The sequence below is a fragment of the Excalfactoria chinensis genome, chromosome 1, assembly GCF_039878825.1.
Source record: "Excalfactoria chinensis isolate bCotChi1 chromosome 1, bCotChi1.hap2, whole genome shotgun sequence".
NCBI classification, from domain to species: domain Eukaryota; kingdom Metazoa; phylum Chordata; class Aves; order Galliformes; family Phasianidae; genus Excalfactoria; species Excalfactoria chinensis.
The window spans coordinates 98,657,873-98,673,987 of record NC_092825.1 but is presented as its reverse complement, the minus strand read 5'-3'; the positions used below and the strand labels follow the sequence as shown (position 1 = coordinate 98,673,987).

The following is a 16,115-nucleotide window of genomic DNA, read 5'->3' as shown; positions in this document are numbered from 1 at the left end:
ATTACGTATTGTCATGGGTTAGGAGAAAGCTGGAGTACTCCTTGTTGATATGGAGTTACCTGAGCTGCTGTGAAATACACACCTAGGAGACCAAGCCTGCACAATGCTGAGAACCTTCAAGCAAATATCTCTACCTTCGTTAAGAACTCACCACACAGCTGTATGGGGAGGACCGACATCTTAGACTGAATGCCAATGTTCTGCCTGTATAAGAAGAGCAGTGATTTATTTCTCTCTGCCATGCCAAATATATTTGAAAGCCATCAGGGATTTTTGATGTTGCTGCTGTCCAGCCTGCATATCCAGTTGGTATATTCTGTGAAGCATGCCTTGTTTTGCTTTCTCTGCTACCTAGAAAAAGGATACCAGCTAAGACTAGGCACACAGATCTGAACTAACCCAATTGCTTCTTTTCTGTTTTCATGCTCAGACCTTACTTCTGCTGCTGAAGCGTGGTCACCAACTGCAAACCTGACCTCTCCTGGCCTTTTTGAGAGCAGACACCCAAGAATTCAAGCTGTTGCTCCATCCCAACTGGAGTCACCTGGTGTGTCTGTGTTTCCAGATTTGGCCAGAAGTTGCAGTTTCCTGTAGACCATCAGCTGAAATTCCCTCCACAGGAATTAAGATAGTGGAGGCCTTAAAACAAAACATACTGAGCGCATATGGGGTATCTAATCGCACTCCACTTAGTTACCCAGCAGACTAGTCTGACCTCTGTTTTATTTCCCTTTCAGTCAAATCATTTTTCATCTCTGCTACAAGAAGTCTCTTTTAAAGGGTTCTTGGCTCTTTTGATCACTCTATCTCAGAGATTAGTGAATCTTTTTTTAACTCTTTGGAGCCCTGTGACTTTCTCAGTCACGCCAAAACAATGCTTGTAGATCTTCCGTTGGAAGATGTAACACCATCACAGCAGTCTTTTTCTGCAGTCTTTGAAGGAGTCCCCTGGCGAGCTGAACCAGTGCTTTTGTACAGGAAATTCTTTACAGATTAGTGATTCCGCTTCCATAGGTCAGAGTATTCACAAAAAGATAACATTTCAGTATTTGCTGATCGCTCGCATTACTTACACCTGTAAAACCACACCACTTCTAGCAGTAAGATTTTAGGCACCTGGGTTTTCAAGCAATTGTTCTATCTGACCTTCTTTTAAGATTAATTTAATCTTTCTCTCTATTTACTACAGCTCTGAGAGATAGCGTCGTTTACCCAAGGCTTTGCTGACTGTTTACAGACACAGTTACTGCAGTTCAGTGAGTTGTAAGAGAGCCATGGCAGACCCATTTCTCAAAAAAATGCTTCCCATATAAAAAAGAAACAGGGAAGAGTCAGCAGGCTTTACAGCACTTTAAATCATCCCCAAGTTGCAGTATATAGAAGCCCTCGTGTAGCTATGTTTCAGCTTTGTTTTAGACCACTGCTGTAATGCACAGGTGAGGCAGTGGCACAGGCTGCCCAGGGAGGTGGTGCAGTCACCATCCCTGAAGGTGTCCAAGAGCCGTGTGGATATGGCACTGAGGGACATGGGCAGTGGGCATGGTGGGGGTGGGCTGACAGATGGACTACGTGATCTTAGCCGTCTCTGCCAGCCTTTAGTAGAATTCTGTTAACATTTGGCATGATGTAGTTGTAAAAATTTTAAAAGCAGCAAAGCCATGAACAGATTACTTTTTCCTTGTTTAGGTTGTGCTCGATCTACTGGTCTTCAGATTAGGCTAGATGAACTGATCATGCCAGGCAGTTTGATATTCCAGTTCCTGTTAATGGGGCTATTAAACACACACACACAAAAATGCAGGTAAGCTTTAGAGAGTAATAAATGTATTTAAGGGCAGTGAGATTTTGCTAGCTTAATCACTTCAGACCCGTCAGCTTCCACTGGAAGATTTTTGTCTCTTAGGACCAGAGCTTTAGCAGTACTTCCTTGCAATTATTCTACTGGTGCAGTGCAGGACGGAAGGATTATATGACTCTGTTTTGAGCTGCAGGCTGCTGACTGAGAAGTCTTCTAAACCAATTAATTTGGAATAATTATTTTCTCACTCTTTATGAAGTTCTTAAAGGGAGGGGCGGTGAGCACAGCAGTAAGTAATCAGCACAGTAAGAGCAGATGAACCTTTTCCATGGGAAATTTTAGCACTTGTGAAAGAAAGGTACTGCCTACCCTATTTGGACTCGAGCCAGAAGCGGCACAGGCAGACAGTGTACAAACTCAGACAGCTCTATTAATGAATGCCAGTCCTGATTTGATAAGGCTGCTTACAAGCATGGTTTTCATGCTGCTATCTAATAAAAGTCAAGCGGCATAGATTTATTTATTTATTTATTTATTGCCGAGACTTTGCTTTGCTGTTGAAGAAAGCAAAAATGAGTTAAAATCAAAGTAAACTCATTTCCGTAGTCCAGACTCTAGGACCTCCCTTCCTTGCCCTGAGGTAGTAAAATTGCCTTCTTCTGAGTCAGCAGAACCTACTTATTCCCTTCCCATCAGGATCAACACCTGTTTACAGGGTAGGGTGATGTTTCAGGCAAATACTACCAGCCTGCCACAGAGATCTAAAATTAGAGTACCAGGGAATTGCTAAATGTTATGAATGGTGTGGTTTACGAAGCTTACAAAGGATGAGGACAGTAACTAACATTTGCTTCTGATCTAATCCAGGATTTGAACTTAGCTCTCAGAGGTTAAAGAACACCGTACTAAGCTCTTGCACCATCTAGCCTTTGTTATGGATGCCTAATAAATAGATTTATCATTGTGTAATCTGTGTTTGCTGTTAATGGTTACCCCGTGTTTAAATATTAACAGCACTTATAAGGTTATTTTCTAAAATGGTGTTGAAGTACTTGAAGTTCTGAGACAATCTGTAACATGCACTTTAAGTGGTCTTTTCTGGGGAGGGGCTAGGGTGGGAAGCGAAGACCAGACCAGTGCGATTTGCATCATAAACCAATAAACCATAAGCAATAATGGAGAAGCAAAGAATGAAAAGGAAATCAGCATGATCTTAGGGAAATCATTGCTTTAGTCCTGGTCTTAATGACTTCCCATGCAAAGAACAGAATTACTTTACGGTAATATTCACAATGAACAAATACCAAAAGTGACAGACAAAGCAGATATACTTATCTCCAGATAAAACTATTGGCAGATAGATAGATAAACCAGACTCTAGGAAAACAGCTTTCACAGTGCAAAGACACAGGCTTGTCTCTTTGCAGTTGTGAACAATGTATTCAGGATCACGCACGTGGTACAATGCACGTCTTCCTAGCTGACGTGTTCTGGTGGCCATAAGGTCATTTACTTTTCCCACATTTGACACGGCTTTCACATCAGGAGGAATCACGAGACCCCCGTATGATAACTGTTGACTGAGGAGACTAACCTTGCACGTTTAAAGTCCAGTAACTAATTTTTAAACAGCGAGATAGCCTGTTTTAATGTAAATAAAGCTATTTCTCAAGTACCAGCAGATAAGAGGTACGTAAATATTTCTTACTACAACGGGACAAGTTGTGGTTTCTCTTTATATTTGAAAAGCTGTATTTTCTACTGGTTTGGCAACTTAAAAAGTATTTTGGATACGTGTAAGTTAATGAAAAATCAAGTTTGGAACAAAAGAAAAACAGAAAGATAAAAGGTTGTTTTTATGCCTTAACATCAGTCTTTTTTCCGCAGTACCTGGAAGTCTGGTGAGGACTTTTCTTAACAGCATACATCAAAAAGTGTGCCTGGAGGAACCATTTGAATTTGAGACCTTAAAAACACTCCAAGGTCACAATAACACATTAAAGCACACAGAAGGCTCACACTAAATTCAGTGGACATCTCCACTACAGTAGTGTAATATGTGTAAAGGAAGGAAAAACAATCATAACTATGGCAAAGCAGAAGTGTGATCCTAAACCAGGTGGTGGTCAAGTGATATTTTCTGGACACTTATATTAGAATTGTCTGGGGGAGGAAAAAGAGAAAACCAGCCAGAGCTAAGAATATAAGGTATAGCTAGCAACCATGGCAACTCTAATATTTAACTACATAATCCAGGGTCATTATCTAGTAATAGCAATATAACAAGTGCTCAAAATAACCAGCTATCCCATCCCTTTCACCCAAACTTAGATACCCCAAAACATCTGTTATGGAAATACATGTGTGTTTCTGGAACATAAATTAAATAACATTCTGTGACCTAAATGTGGTGTGTTCTCACTTCCCCACCCTTTTCTGTCTTTTTGATCATGTCTCCCATTCCAGACTGATTTTGTCCCTCCTACTTCGTATTGCTGGCATAAGAGGGAAGAGTCTGAGTGAAGACTGCAAACAGAGCTATAATGCATTATATTAGCAAGGCAAATCTATTTAATGTTCTCTTAAATTCTTTCAATTTCTTGCTTCCTTTTGTCCTTTTACTAAGTTCAGTCTACCTTCTTGCTTGCTCTGCTCTCTGATTATTCCATTTTTGAACCTGCAACCTCCCTTTCACATTTCCCATTTTTCTTATGAAATAGTTGTTACTCCTAGTCTAGTAGATTCTCTTTCCATCTGTACTGCACACAAAAGAGAGGGGCAAATAAGCTCTGTTCTAGCTCTGAACAAAAGCAACCCCAGTCATTTCACAGTACCACCTTTCAGTACTCCAGCCATGGATAATCCATGCACTACAGGGAGAGACAAGTCAAACTAAGAATTGAAAACCATTGAAAAGTTTCAAAAATAGTAAATAATTGTTGACTATTTTAAAATAATTTTATTAACCTTTCTATTTCTTAAAAATGATTCCTTTAGAAATATACCTTTTTGTTTTGTTTCTATATATAAAAGGTTACTCTGAACTTTAGAGGCTGGAAGAAAACCACCAAACCACCACACCTCCAATAACTCTACAGATATTAATTTCAGGTTGACTTGCTTTCTCCTAGCCACCAAATTAAATAAAGAAAAAATGGTATTTTCTGTATTGCACCTGACAACCAGCATCGATATTCTGCATGCACGGTGTTACTAGTATTAGGCACCATATGTGCCAACGTTCCCAGGTGGGACTCAACATTTGAGTTCCACGGGTGAACTGACTTGTGAAGAAGAAATTCAGAACAGTAGCAGGGCCTTCAGCCAACAGCACTTCTCATTGTCTTTGGTAAAAATGGAAGCTGAAAAGCACTGCACAAATTATCTGTTCATATTACAAAAGATTCTTTGTCCATTTTATCAAACGGATATTTAAAAGATACAGGCAGGTGTATTAAGCAAATGTGAAATCTACACTTCCATACATTCAAATTCAAATTTAGAAAATTATGATGCCTGTAACATTTCCTGATTTGCTCATGGTTCAGAAAGCTACATCTCCGCATTTTCCATTTGATAACTGTTCTTTAGTCTAAAATCTCTGCATCCCATTGGGCTTCGCTTAGAAAAGAAAAGAAGTCGGTCTATTTCTTTAGATTAAAAGGTTTGAAAGGTAAGGAATGGTGCTGCACGGACATCTTTCATGTCCAGGCACTTCATGGCTACATAGTATGTGAGCATCTGGACCACAAATGTACAAGTAGGAGGCTTGTAAGAAGGACTGTAATAGAATTCTATTTGCTGTCTTATTCAGCTGCTCTTGTATTACTGTATTTTCTGGAGCATGAAATCTTATGTCCACAAAACAAGTTCAGCAGAGGTAGAAATATGGAAACTTCCTCACATTGTTCCACTGCTCACATCCACTAGTGAAATGAAGGGAAATGGCAGCTTGAAGTCCTTTAATTCATCCAGAATTACAGAAGCTGAGAAACTGCCTACTGGTCTCAGGGGCTGATTAGGATATTTTTTGAGCTGAGGTAAACAGTTCCATGCACGCATCTGCCATTTTCAAGGAGAAAATATTTATAGTGTAGCTAGTAGCACAGACTGCAAAAATGCACTCAAACAGCATTTTCTTTTTCACTCTTGCAAGTGCAGAACACTTATATTAGTGTAGTTTTCAAGAGTCTCAAGATAACTTTTGTAAATGTGCAGTGCCGATTCAGGAATGCATCAATAACAACAATTCATTTGCATTGGTGGGCTCCAAAATACAATTGCTCTAAGGCTATAATTTGAATTTATGTCTGAAGTCAAGCACCTAAAACCGTCATTTAATATTTTATACTCAGTTGGCATTTACAGAAAGGATAAAAACATACAGTTCCCTCTGATTCCTTTGGTTATTAAATAGACACGTAAACAGCTTATATTAGATGATCAAATTTGACAAATCATTGTAGATTCATTTGAACATTGTACATCTTCTCTCTACATGTTTACATGTAACATCGGTTACTTTCCACTGGCCAAGTTTAATTAATGATAAATCAAGTGCAGTCACTGAGAGAACGTGGTGTTAAGACTCTTCAGGTTATCGTTTCTTCTTTTTTTAACCTCTGTGCCAATATGTTAGCAATTGAGTGCCATGCAGATGCTGCAGTGGGAGAGGATTCTGTACTGGGAAACCTCAACTGTTTCTGGGATGTTAGGCAACAACTAAGCATATTTTGTCTATAGCCATCAACTCTGATAAAGACAAGCGTCACTTTCTTACTCTATAAAGTTTGGTTTCACAGTGATGTCTCACTGTCTTACTTATAAGACCACAGGAGTTCACCAGTTTCCAGTTTGCTTTTGCAGCTGCAGACTCCCACAGATGCAAACATGGCTGAACTATATGGTCAGCTGGTGCCAGGATTGCCGTAACACAACTAGAATGGTTCCTCCTCTAGTCAAAACCCTCCCTGCTAGATCTTTTCTGAGCCCCACTGCCATACTATGAATGTTTCTCTTCCAAGCACGTTCAGAGCAATAGCCTTTCTTTCACCTTTAACTACAGCAATCACAAAAATTTCATGCAGCATTTGGAAGAATGGTTGTGTGGTTTTATTTTCCCAAGAAACCTCAGATATCGACATGGAGGCAACTCTCCTTGAGGAAGGCAGCACTTCTTGAAGTCACCCTCAGTGTGAATGTCAAAATAAAAAAGCATTCAAAGTAGAAAGTCTTCTCAGCAGCTGGTATTGCTTTTTCCTCCCCCACAAAATACCTTTTGCCAGGTTTCTTATGGAAAGAGCCCCAGAAAACCCACTCTTTCATTTAATAGTCATGTGAAGATGACAGGGCTATGAATAGAGGCCATAGACAAAAACTTACAAAATAATTTTAAAGTCTCCCTCCAGCTTAAGCACTCTGGATGTGAACACCTAAAATGTGAATGTACATAGAGATGACACACAGAAAAAAGTTTACTAACGCTGTCAAGTAATTGACATCAAACTGAGGATCCATTGTGCTTTTCATTAAAACATATGAAGTTACATTGGAAAAAAACAGAACAACCAACCCCAAAATTAACAAGGTAACTGCTCCAGGTGAACTAGACTGCTATGTGACAAGGATAAAGTGTCTCTATGCTTCCAATGAGGGTTTTAAGGGATTCTGCATAACCAAAGGCCAAAGCTCTGACAGCTCTGTGTCCACAGTGGTCCCAGTTAATCCTAACCAAGGGCCTGTTGCACTGCACTGTGACTGTCACACAGAGGAATAAGGTCACAAAGTGTCATCTGAGACCCCTGCATTTAGAATGGGATTTCACAAGGAGAACATACAGCAACAAATACAGTGGGAAAGTTACTCACTTTCTTTCTTCCAGCAGCGCAATTTCTTTTTTCACCTCATGATACTCTTCTGCTATTTTGCAGTGTTGTTTGTACACCTGCATCGATTCCTTAGAGTCATGACAAGGAGGCAGAGGCTTTATGAAGAGATGGAGAAAAAAAAAATACTGCTTTTGAATGCAATATTAGGAATAAACCCGTGCTTTGAAAGACGCAATTGTCAGTTCATCTCTGTGAGAATACTTTGGGAACAAATTTGAATACTTCGAGAAAAACTGCTGTATTGAAAATACTTTTAGTGGTGACCTTCCACATAAGGGAGAAAACGCTTTCCTGCACATGAATATGCATAACACTTCAGACTGTGTACGCATTTGCAGAGCTTTTCACAACGACTTTGCAAAGTATCATGAAAGACTGTTTAAAGAGAGACTTCTCCCTTACCTATTCCTTTTTCAGCTATAGCAAAGTAAGAATGATAAAGCCAACACATTGGTCATATCTACAAAATAGGTGAGCATCTTTTCACTGCAGAAACAACAGAACTGAACAGAAGGGTAATTTCAGTGTAAACTAGCCCTTATTCTCCAGTTCTCAAAAGGAGAATAAAAGGAATGGAAAGTTACTAAGCACTCTTTTTCATAGAAGCACTGCTTCTTCCAGCTTATTAAAATGAACAAGGCTGTGAATTGAGACACTAGGGCTGATTCTGCTGGATTCACGAGGAATTACACTGGTAAAGCCAAGATCTCATGGTGTGTGTGACCAAGCAATACCTCAGTCTCTAAGCAGTCTGCTCAAGACTGTAGGCAGTTTCTCTGCATCGCTAGCTCCAGTAGAAGAGGGTATACTTAGTTAGCAGAAATGTTATGAGAGCATTGGCAAAGTGTCTCCAAATTCCATGAGAGAAGCATGTGAGATTCAGAGTAGAAAGATGACGGGAATTAAAAAATCTGATAAAAAATACATAGTGAAGTTATGTAAAAGCATTGCACCTCCTCACCTGTATACCTTATTGTTATTAATAATAATACATTATTACAGAAAGATTTGTTGTTGTTGTTCCAGTGCATACTAAGTACAGCAGGTTAAATCACCCCGTCCTAGGCCTCCTCATAAGAATTTCAACTAAAAACTTGAAAATACAGTGTGGATAAGTGTCAGTGTATTTTGTTCCTTAAAAGAGTACAGCTTAATTTGGGCCTCAAGCTTGGCTGTGACATCTTGACCACAGCACTTTCAGGAAGTGTATTATTTTTAAGTGATTAGCCATGAATCAATTGACTGTAAATGAAGTCCAAATAGCATGCTTGAGCCACCTGTTTGAAGCAAAAGGAAGCACTTAAAATAGTTCCTTCACTGTCCAGTTAAAGAACATCCAATTGCCTTATATCGTGAAAGAAGATTTTTACTTCTTGTTGTACTATTTTGGCTCTTATTTGTAGCGTAATATTCCTTCGAGTGCATTCTTAGAAAAAGACAAGCACAAGTCTTCAGACATTTCCTATCTATGACCTCGCAATCTTCATTGTAGCTAAACTGGAAATGCATATTTTATCAAACATATTCAGACATAGACATGAAAAATGTTTTTATCGAAGAGGCAGATTGTGTTGGCTTGAGATGCACACCAGTGCAAAAATGTCACTAATGTCTGGACCTCTGAAAGTATTTGCAGATGGTATGTAGTTCCGCATTGAAAATTTAAAAGAGACAGTCATTTTCCATGTTCTAAATGTAAGAAATGCCACAGCAGAATAGTTTTCATGGCACAGTTCTGAGCTTGGAGAATTTGGGACCCCAGGGAAAAGGCTGTCCATTGCTTGGTGAATGCGGTCCTAGCAATGGGCTTTTAATTGCATTTCAATGTGGATGAGCAATAGCACCATTCATACAGTCACCCAAATAATAACCACAAATTTAACAGGACAGAATATAGAAGTCTCGGCGCTCTAATCCAAGAATGCAAGGGTGAGCCAAAGTAGCATCTCTGGTATCTACCAGAGATCAGCAAACAACAAATGCATCATAATAAAACAATCTTGAACAGTACGCACTGGGGGAAAGTCCCCAGAGTGATACTTCAAAGAAGAAGAAACCTGCTTTGGCTTTCAAAATAGTTTCCGCAAAACTGGCTGGTTTAAATCAGTTTAAAAACTAAAGCAGCATTCGGTCTCTGTATTCCAGCTTCCCACTCAAAAGATATATTTAGAGAGTTAAAATTATCAAGTCATGCTGAGGCTTAATATCTAATTCCCACTTAGAACCAGTTGCTGGCTTTCAAACTCCTACCATTGTTTCCTCTTCAGTGTCAGTTTTTTCTTACATTGATATTTTATCACTCAAAATAAACAGACAATAAAAGACACAGTTTACTGGAATTCTGTTCATACAGTTCTGTTTCAGCGTTGATGGATGCTCTTACACACTAAATCAATAACTTTAGTACTAATTGTGAAAAGATGCCTATTCGGTATGTAAAAATTAAGACAGCACATTTTACTTTGAAATGTAGATTTGACAATGCTTTCGTATGACTGGATATTTTGGTTTGTTCTTTGGTAAAACTGACATTTCTAAGAATGGTCTTGGAGATAATACCTACAGTTCCTATGAGTAATTTCTGGGCTGTGATACATAAAACTCAGGCTTTTGCATCATTACTTAACAAGCAGCTGTACTGTAATCACAAGAGATGTGGAGGAGCAACACTCCGCTTTTTTGCTGCTCACTGTAAAAGAGAAAGCAACACATAAGCATAGGGAAATTATTTTAGCCATGTCAAACAGCCTGCTTTTTGCCATAAACAAGGGTGCGGGGAATTAATGCTCCAAAGGGGCACCTCTGAACAGGCAGACATTTACAGTGCTGACATATTTCCTTAGGAAGAAACAAATAACAGCAATGTAGCAGGTAGTGGTCTTGCCTGCAATCATCTAAACAAGACTGGGAAGAATGTGCAAAGGTCTGAATCCAGCCCCATGTTATCAGAATCAGATTCTGCAGTCCACGGGCTTGTCATGTTGTTAGAGCAGCTCATGTCCCCTTTCTCAGCCAAGGGTCTGCCTCAGAGCTTCAACAAGATTAGAAATTATTCTGTTCTTTCCAGTTCCATTTTGCTGAAGATAAGTTTGCAGTTTTTTCATTACGCCAGCACTGGCTTTCATTCAAATGGTGCTCCTTTATCCTGCCTATTCTACTCCTGTGATGTACTTACAGAGAGCTCTCATGCACTTTCCAACCCTACATCCTAGCAGCACTCCTCTAATCCATCCTAGACAAAGCTTTATCCCCTAGCTTGTCCTAGCAGTCTCTGCTCTCTGTTCCACCTCCAGTGCCTTTCTGAATGCCTGTGACCAGGCCACATTAAGCCTCACAGTGCCTACGTTGAGGGCAGTCCTCTGGCAGAGAACTGACATCCCCATTCTAATCCATGAAGTCTGTAGGCTATTTTTTGGTAAGAGCTCTCTAGCTTCCATAGGTGACAAATGACAGAAGTCCTTTAAAAAGTTCAATTTACAGTAAGGTTTTTTTGTTTGTTTGTTTGTTTGTTTTTTCATTCCGATACTTCAGGAAGTATCTTGCCAGTCCATAATTAATATATATAAAAGCATACCTGCTACATAAGCAAAAAAACCTCCTGCCAAAGAAAGTTATATTTAATGACAACAGTTGCTACTTTTAATCCCGCTTATTTCAGGCTTCAGTGTCATCCACCCTCATTTTCCTGTGTTGGCAAAATATGCGCACACAGCATCTCTGATTTGGTTTTCAAAGCTATTACAAAAACTATAGCTCAAATTGATACTGTTGGTCTATCCTGCCATCCCTAATTTTCAACAAGGTCTGATTTTGCTTTTATTTTATGGAATGACTCACCCCGACAAACTTTCTACAGAACCCAGCGAACAGACACTAAGAGATCCTGTTATAGGCTGTTCTGTTACTGCACATACGTACATACATGTGTACAGGACATCTGCAATGTCTATTTAGGTTTTCATTTCAAATGCAGATATGAAAGGCGTTGAAAGATGATATGTAAGGATAATTCATGGAAAGACAGTTAAGAGTGAGCTTTCTGCCTCAGACGGGCTGTTCTAATTATCTTTGCTGAGCAATTGGTGAATTAGTTTTGTGTATTTTTACCATGATTCATTCACTTCACAAACTGCATTTTCTTCCTTGCCAAATTAATATCAGCATTCTAAAGCCACAGCAAGTCCACAGACAAGTGAGTAGTCAATGGTGTCACTCTAGAATTCAAAACTTTAAAAATCAATTTTTTGTAAGCATTATTCTTTGTTTGTGTTTGGTTTCTTGTTGTTGTTTTTGTCGTAGGTTCTTGAGAAAGAAATCAAGTCTTGTTTCTGGGAGGTTTAAAGAAAAAGACTGTGTCATGCATTTTTACCAGCTGAGCATACAGACTCGACTAGAAGGCAATCTCTAGCCCAGGTCTGGAGTGCTGTAGAGCTGGTAAACCAAACCCAGCTAAACCATTCTGGAAAAAACAGAAAGCCCAATGACAACATTTTGCATGTTGCCCATTTTCATTACACAGCCCTGTGCTTTCATGTGATAGCTGGACATTGCAGCTCCTTTTTGGTAGCAACTGCAACTCTTCAAGTAATTTCAGACAGCTAGTCCAGGATATATCCAGTCTACTCTACTTTTACTATGGAAATAGGCAGCTCCCTTTCTTTCAAACAATTCAGGTCAGCTGGATGGAAGCAACTGAGAGTTCTGCTTTTGTTGCCTGAGAGATTTTCTACACTTTTCCAATCACAATGTGATGCTTTGGCTTTGTCAACATCCATAACACACAGAATCTAAAAGCGCAGTTATTACAGCAGTGTTATGGGAGATTCCGCAAGTTCATTGGCAATCAAATCTAATCATAGAGTATCAAAGTACTACAGGAAGTCTCTTGGAATTTAGTACTTTTAATACAGAGCAAACTTTTTAAAACTTCTTTACGCTTTTTAACTTTCTAAAATATATATTTTTTAATTTGTGTACCAGTTTCTTGGCAATCAGCAGAAGCAATGGTTCCATTATTCAATTTCCAGACAGAATAAACATGGTTTCTGATAAATGCTTGTGTCACATTCAAACTGTCCTTCTCACAGTGTTTTCCTTGCTTCTTTTGTATAGGCATTTCCTTCTAAAGCATGACAAACTACCCCTTGACTTAACAAGCTGATATTATGAACAGTTGGAGTCTTATCTCTGCCACAGGAAATGTTATGATCATCCGACTCTACCAGATTTCAGGAGATTTATCATACAAAATATGATACAAATGCTTGTCTCAAGCTCATGATTTCATGAAGGATAAAGAGCTGCGGAGCATTTTGTGTATCTGTACAAGATTCGTCTTCTTCCCTATTTAGAAGATGAAGATGAACCACAGGAAATGCTGGAGCGAGACAGACAGCAGACAGGGCCTAGAAATTTAAGTTTTTAATACCAGATACATTCATCTACATTCTGTGACCTGAGCAACAAGGCCTTACGTGCTGATGGAGATGTCTAAATAGATTCAAAAGCAGTAGTGAAATGTTTGACAGAGAGGCCACGACCACCATGCAGCTAATCAAGGCCTGGTTTAGCTCTAACACAAGGGAAAATATATCCCAGCAACAAACTAACAAATGCGGCAAGCATAGCCTTTCTTCACCTTTGACTATGCTGCTTGTGCAGCGCGGGGAAGAACACAAACCCCAAGCCAAAATAAGCAAGAGCTTTATGATCAAAGTGTTGCTTTTCAGTGGGAAGATAATACATTCCAATACTGCAAACAACGGATGGCCAAATTAAGAACTTATTAATACGGGTTTGGTTTCATTTAAGCATATAAGGAACTTCTTTATATATTTTATTATAATAACGAAACTCCAAAAGAGACTAAGCTTTTCTTGTCTATAAACTGCTCTGTTCTCATATACAGAGCTACTGTGTCTGATCGGCAAGGGCCAAGAAACAAGAACAAAACTTATGAGTTAGAGAATTGGTACCATTTTCTTACGTGTTACTTCTTGAAACATTTTCCTCTCACATTAGTGGAAAAAGTAACATTCAGAAAGGTAATTGGAGAAGATAACATTTTTTTTTCTGAGCGTACCTAGTTGATCTGAACACTGGACTGACCATTTTTATTCTTCAGAAAGCAGCTCTGACTTTCAACTAGTTTCTCCTCTAGTAAGAGTTCTTACAGAGCATTAAGTATTTGCAGTTGGCCTCCTAGAAATACCCTTCCTCCAGCCAATCCTACCTCCACCTCTGCATAGCTGGCAGCAGTGCTTGGACAGCAGGCACGATCACCCTGCCAGGGGTGGCCGCACTGAACTCTGCCCTGCCATCTGACACCAGTGCCCAGGCAGGAGGCATGGCAGGACTGTGGGAGGAAAAGTGGGAACACTAGGTAATTCTGCTCAAACAGCCAACATGACTGCCAGTGACAAAGATAGAAAGGCAAGGGCTTGAAGCCCAAAAGAGAGGTGCAAATTGCTTGGTACTCAGGCTGTGGTCTGCTGCCTGCATGCATAAAATACTAAGGCACTGATTTTCCAAGTGGCTCGGTGAACTTACATATCTTTCAAGATGCTTTCAAAATCTAACCCAAAGATCAGTTAATTTGGGCTTTTCTTTTTAAAGGTTTCAAGGTCTCTCCAGTTTTCAAAAGTACACAGACTCATTTTTTTTTTTTCCTTTTTTTAAAGTTCCTAGTGCTGTATAGACACCTACCCTGCATATACAGTCTTTTTCTTTAAATAAAATACTAATGCTTTTGACTGTATTCACAGCATGGTGATGAAAATCTCGTGGCTCTACATGTGATGTTTTTATTATACAAATATGTACCAACATTCTTACAAACTCAAGTATTTCAGGCAGCTATGCCATGGTTGATTAAAGGGCTTGCTGAGATGTGTTCTGCTTTATACTAGCTATTTGTGGGATACAGAAAAGCACGGATAGGGTGACAAAGGACACCACCATTCACTAATTCAGTACTTCTGCAGGTCCCGGTGAAGTCCACGTGGTTACAGTTTGCTTCTGCAGTATGGGAGCTAGCTGTTTCAATGCTGGCAAGGTTTCATTAATAGAAATTGCAAACATATGCTCTTCAGGGCTGACATACCCTGTGCAAATTGGATCACACTAACTGAAAAATGTGATTAATAAGAAATATTAACTAGGTTCGTTATAACTTTATTACACTTACTATTAGTTTGGAATTTTAAAGCAATTTAAACCTAATTACATTAAATGTTTAAAGCTCTGTGATCTACATCTATGAAAGCAAGGAAAGTAAAGAATTTGTTGCTAAAGCTGAATGTACAATCACCTATACATAGCTCAGAACCCTATGCTAACTAAATGCTACCAGTTCAGCAGCAAGACATCTAAATATAAATATGCACATAAGTTTGAAAAGCTAATGGGTGAAGAAGTACCATTAACTTTGTACTGAGTGCTTAAATCAGATATTCCTCTTAAGGTATCCTTTGAATTACCTCAGATTTATCCCTAAAAATAGTTAATAAAGGATAACAAGAAGAATACAATCTGAATCAAAGCCTTCGATTGTTCTTTGAACTTGCTGTCATCTTGAAATCATGAGGGCAAGGGAAATTTCTATTGAAAACAAATGTTAGGTACTTAGCAGACCGAGAGGGTGCACTCTGTGGTATTGCTGCAGAGTGTCCTTAGAAAACTTTCAGTAAAGAAGCATTATTTATCCAACACACTCGAATGCTTCCAGTCTATTTCAGCCTTTCATAAAATTACACATTTAGAGCACATTACTTACTCCAGAAATGGGCCGTAAAAATCGTAATAAAAAATAATAACTTGGCCCTTAAAGTACCTGCGTCTAACACTAGTAATTTTGGTTTTAGGTACCAACAGCAGTAATGACAATCATACTTTGCTCTTTTAGAGCAGTCTCCACTTACTGATTTCATTGCTCTTTAACTTCCTTTACAAGGAAGGTAGAAGTTGTTAACCTCACTCCACAGATCAACAGAGGGATGAGGCAGCTTATCCACGATCACACAGTGTGTCACTGACTGAAGAATAAAAGCAGGTCATTGACTTTCTATCCAATGTATCTGCCACAAAACAATAGAGATTTTCTGAAACGGAGTTCTTCTGAGGGAAGAAAAAGTTCAGTTGTCTCTGCTGCCCTTTTCAGCTCAGACTGTAAGGTGCTATTCATTCATTTAATCTTTCCTAGTTATGCCCAAGCAACCTGTTGCTATTCCCAGGATTAGAGGGACAGAACAAGAAGAGTCTCTGTCATCCTCCATTCCTTCCTCAGTCATCCTTTTGATGAGAGCAGCAGGAGAGAAAATTAAGTCCTTTAAGTCAGCAGCCCTCCAGTGTTGTCTCACTCATTGATGGGGACAGGAAGGATGACATCATTGGACAACACGGTCTGCTAATGCCTTTCTCAATTTACACTC

At 39.2% G+C, this 16,115-nt stretch overlaps 1 protein-coding gene across 2 annotated transcripts in view; it reads right to left on the bottom strand.

The window, feature by feature from the left end:
- MAP3K7CL (MAP3K7 C-terminal like) overlaps positions 1 to 16,115 on the bottom strand; it is a 29,129-nt gene that overhangs the window by 1,250 nt on the left and 11,764 nt on the right. For both annotated transcript variants that reach the window (XM_072353389.1, XM_072353381.1), the window contains one exon: positions 7,666 to 7,781. In XM_072353389.1, the coding sequence (XP_072209490.1) occupies positions 7,666 to 7,781 (116 nt within the window). The remainder of the gene's footprint in view (positions 1 to 7,665; positions 7,782 to 16,115) is intronic.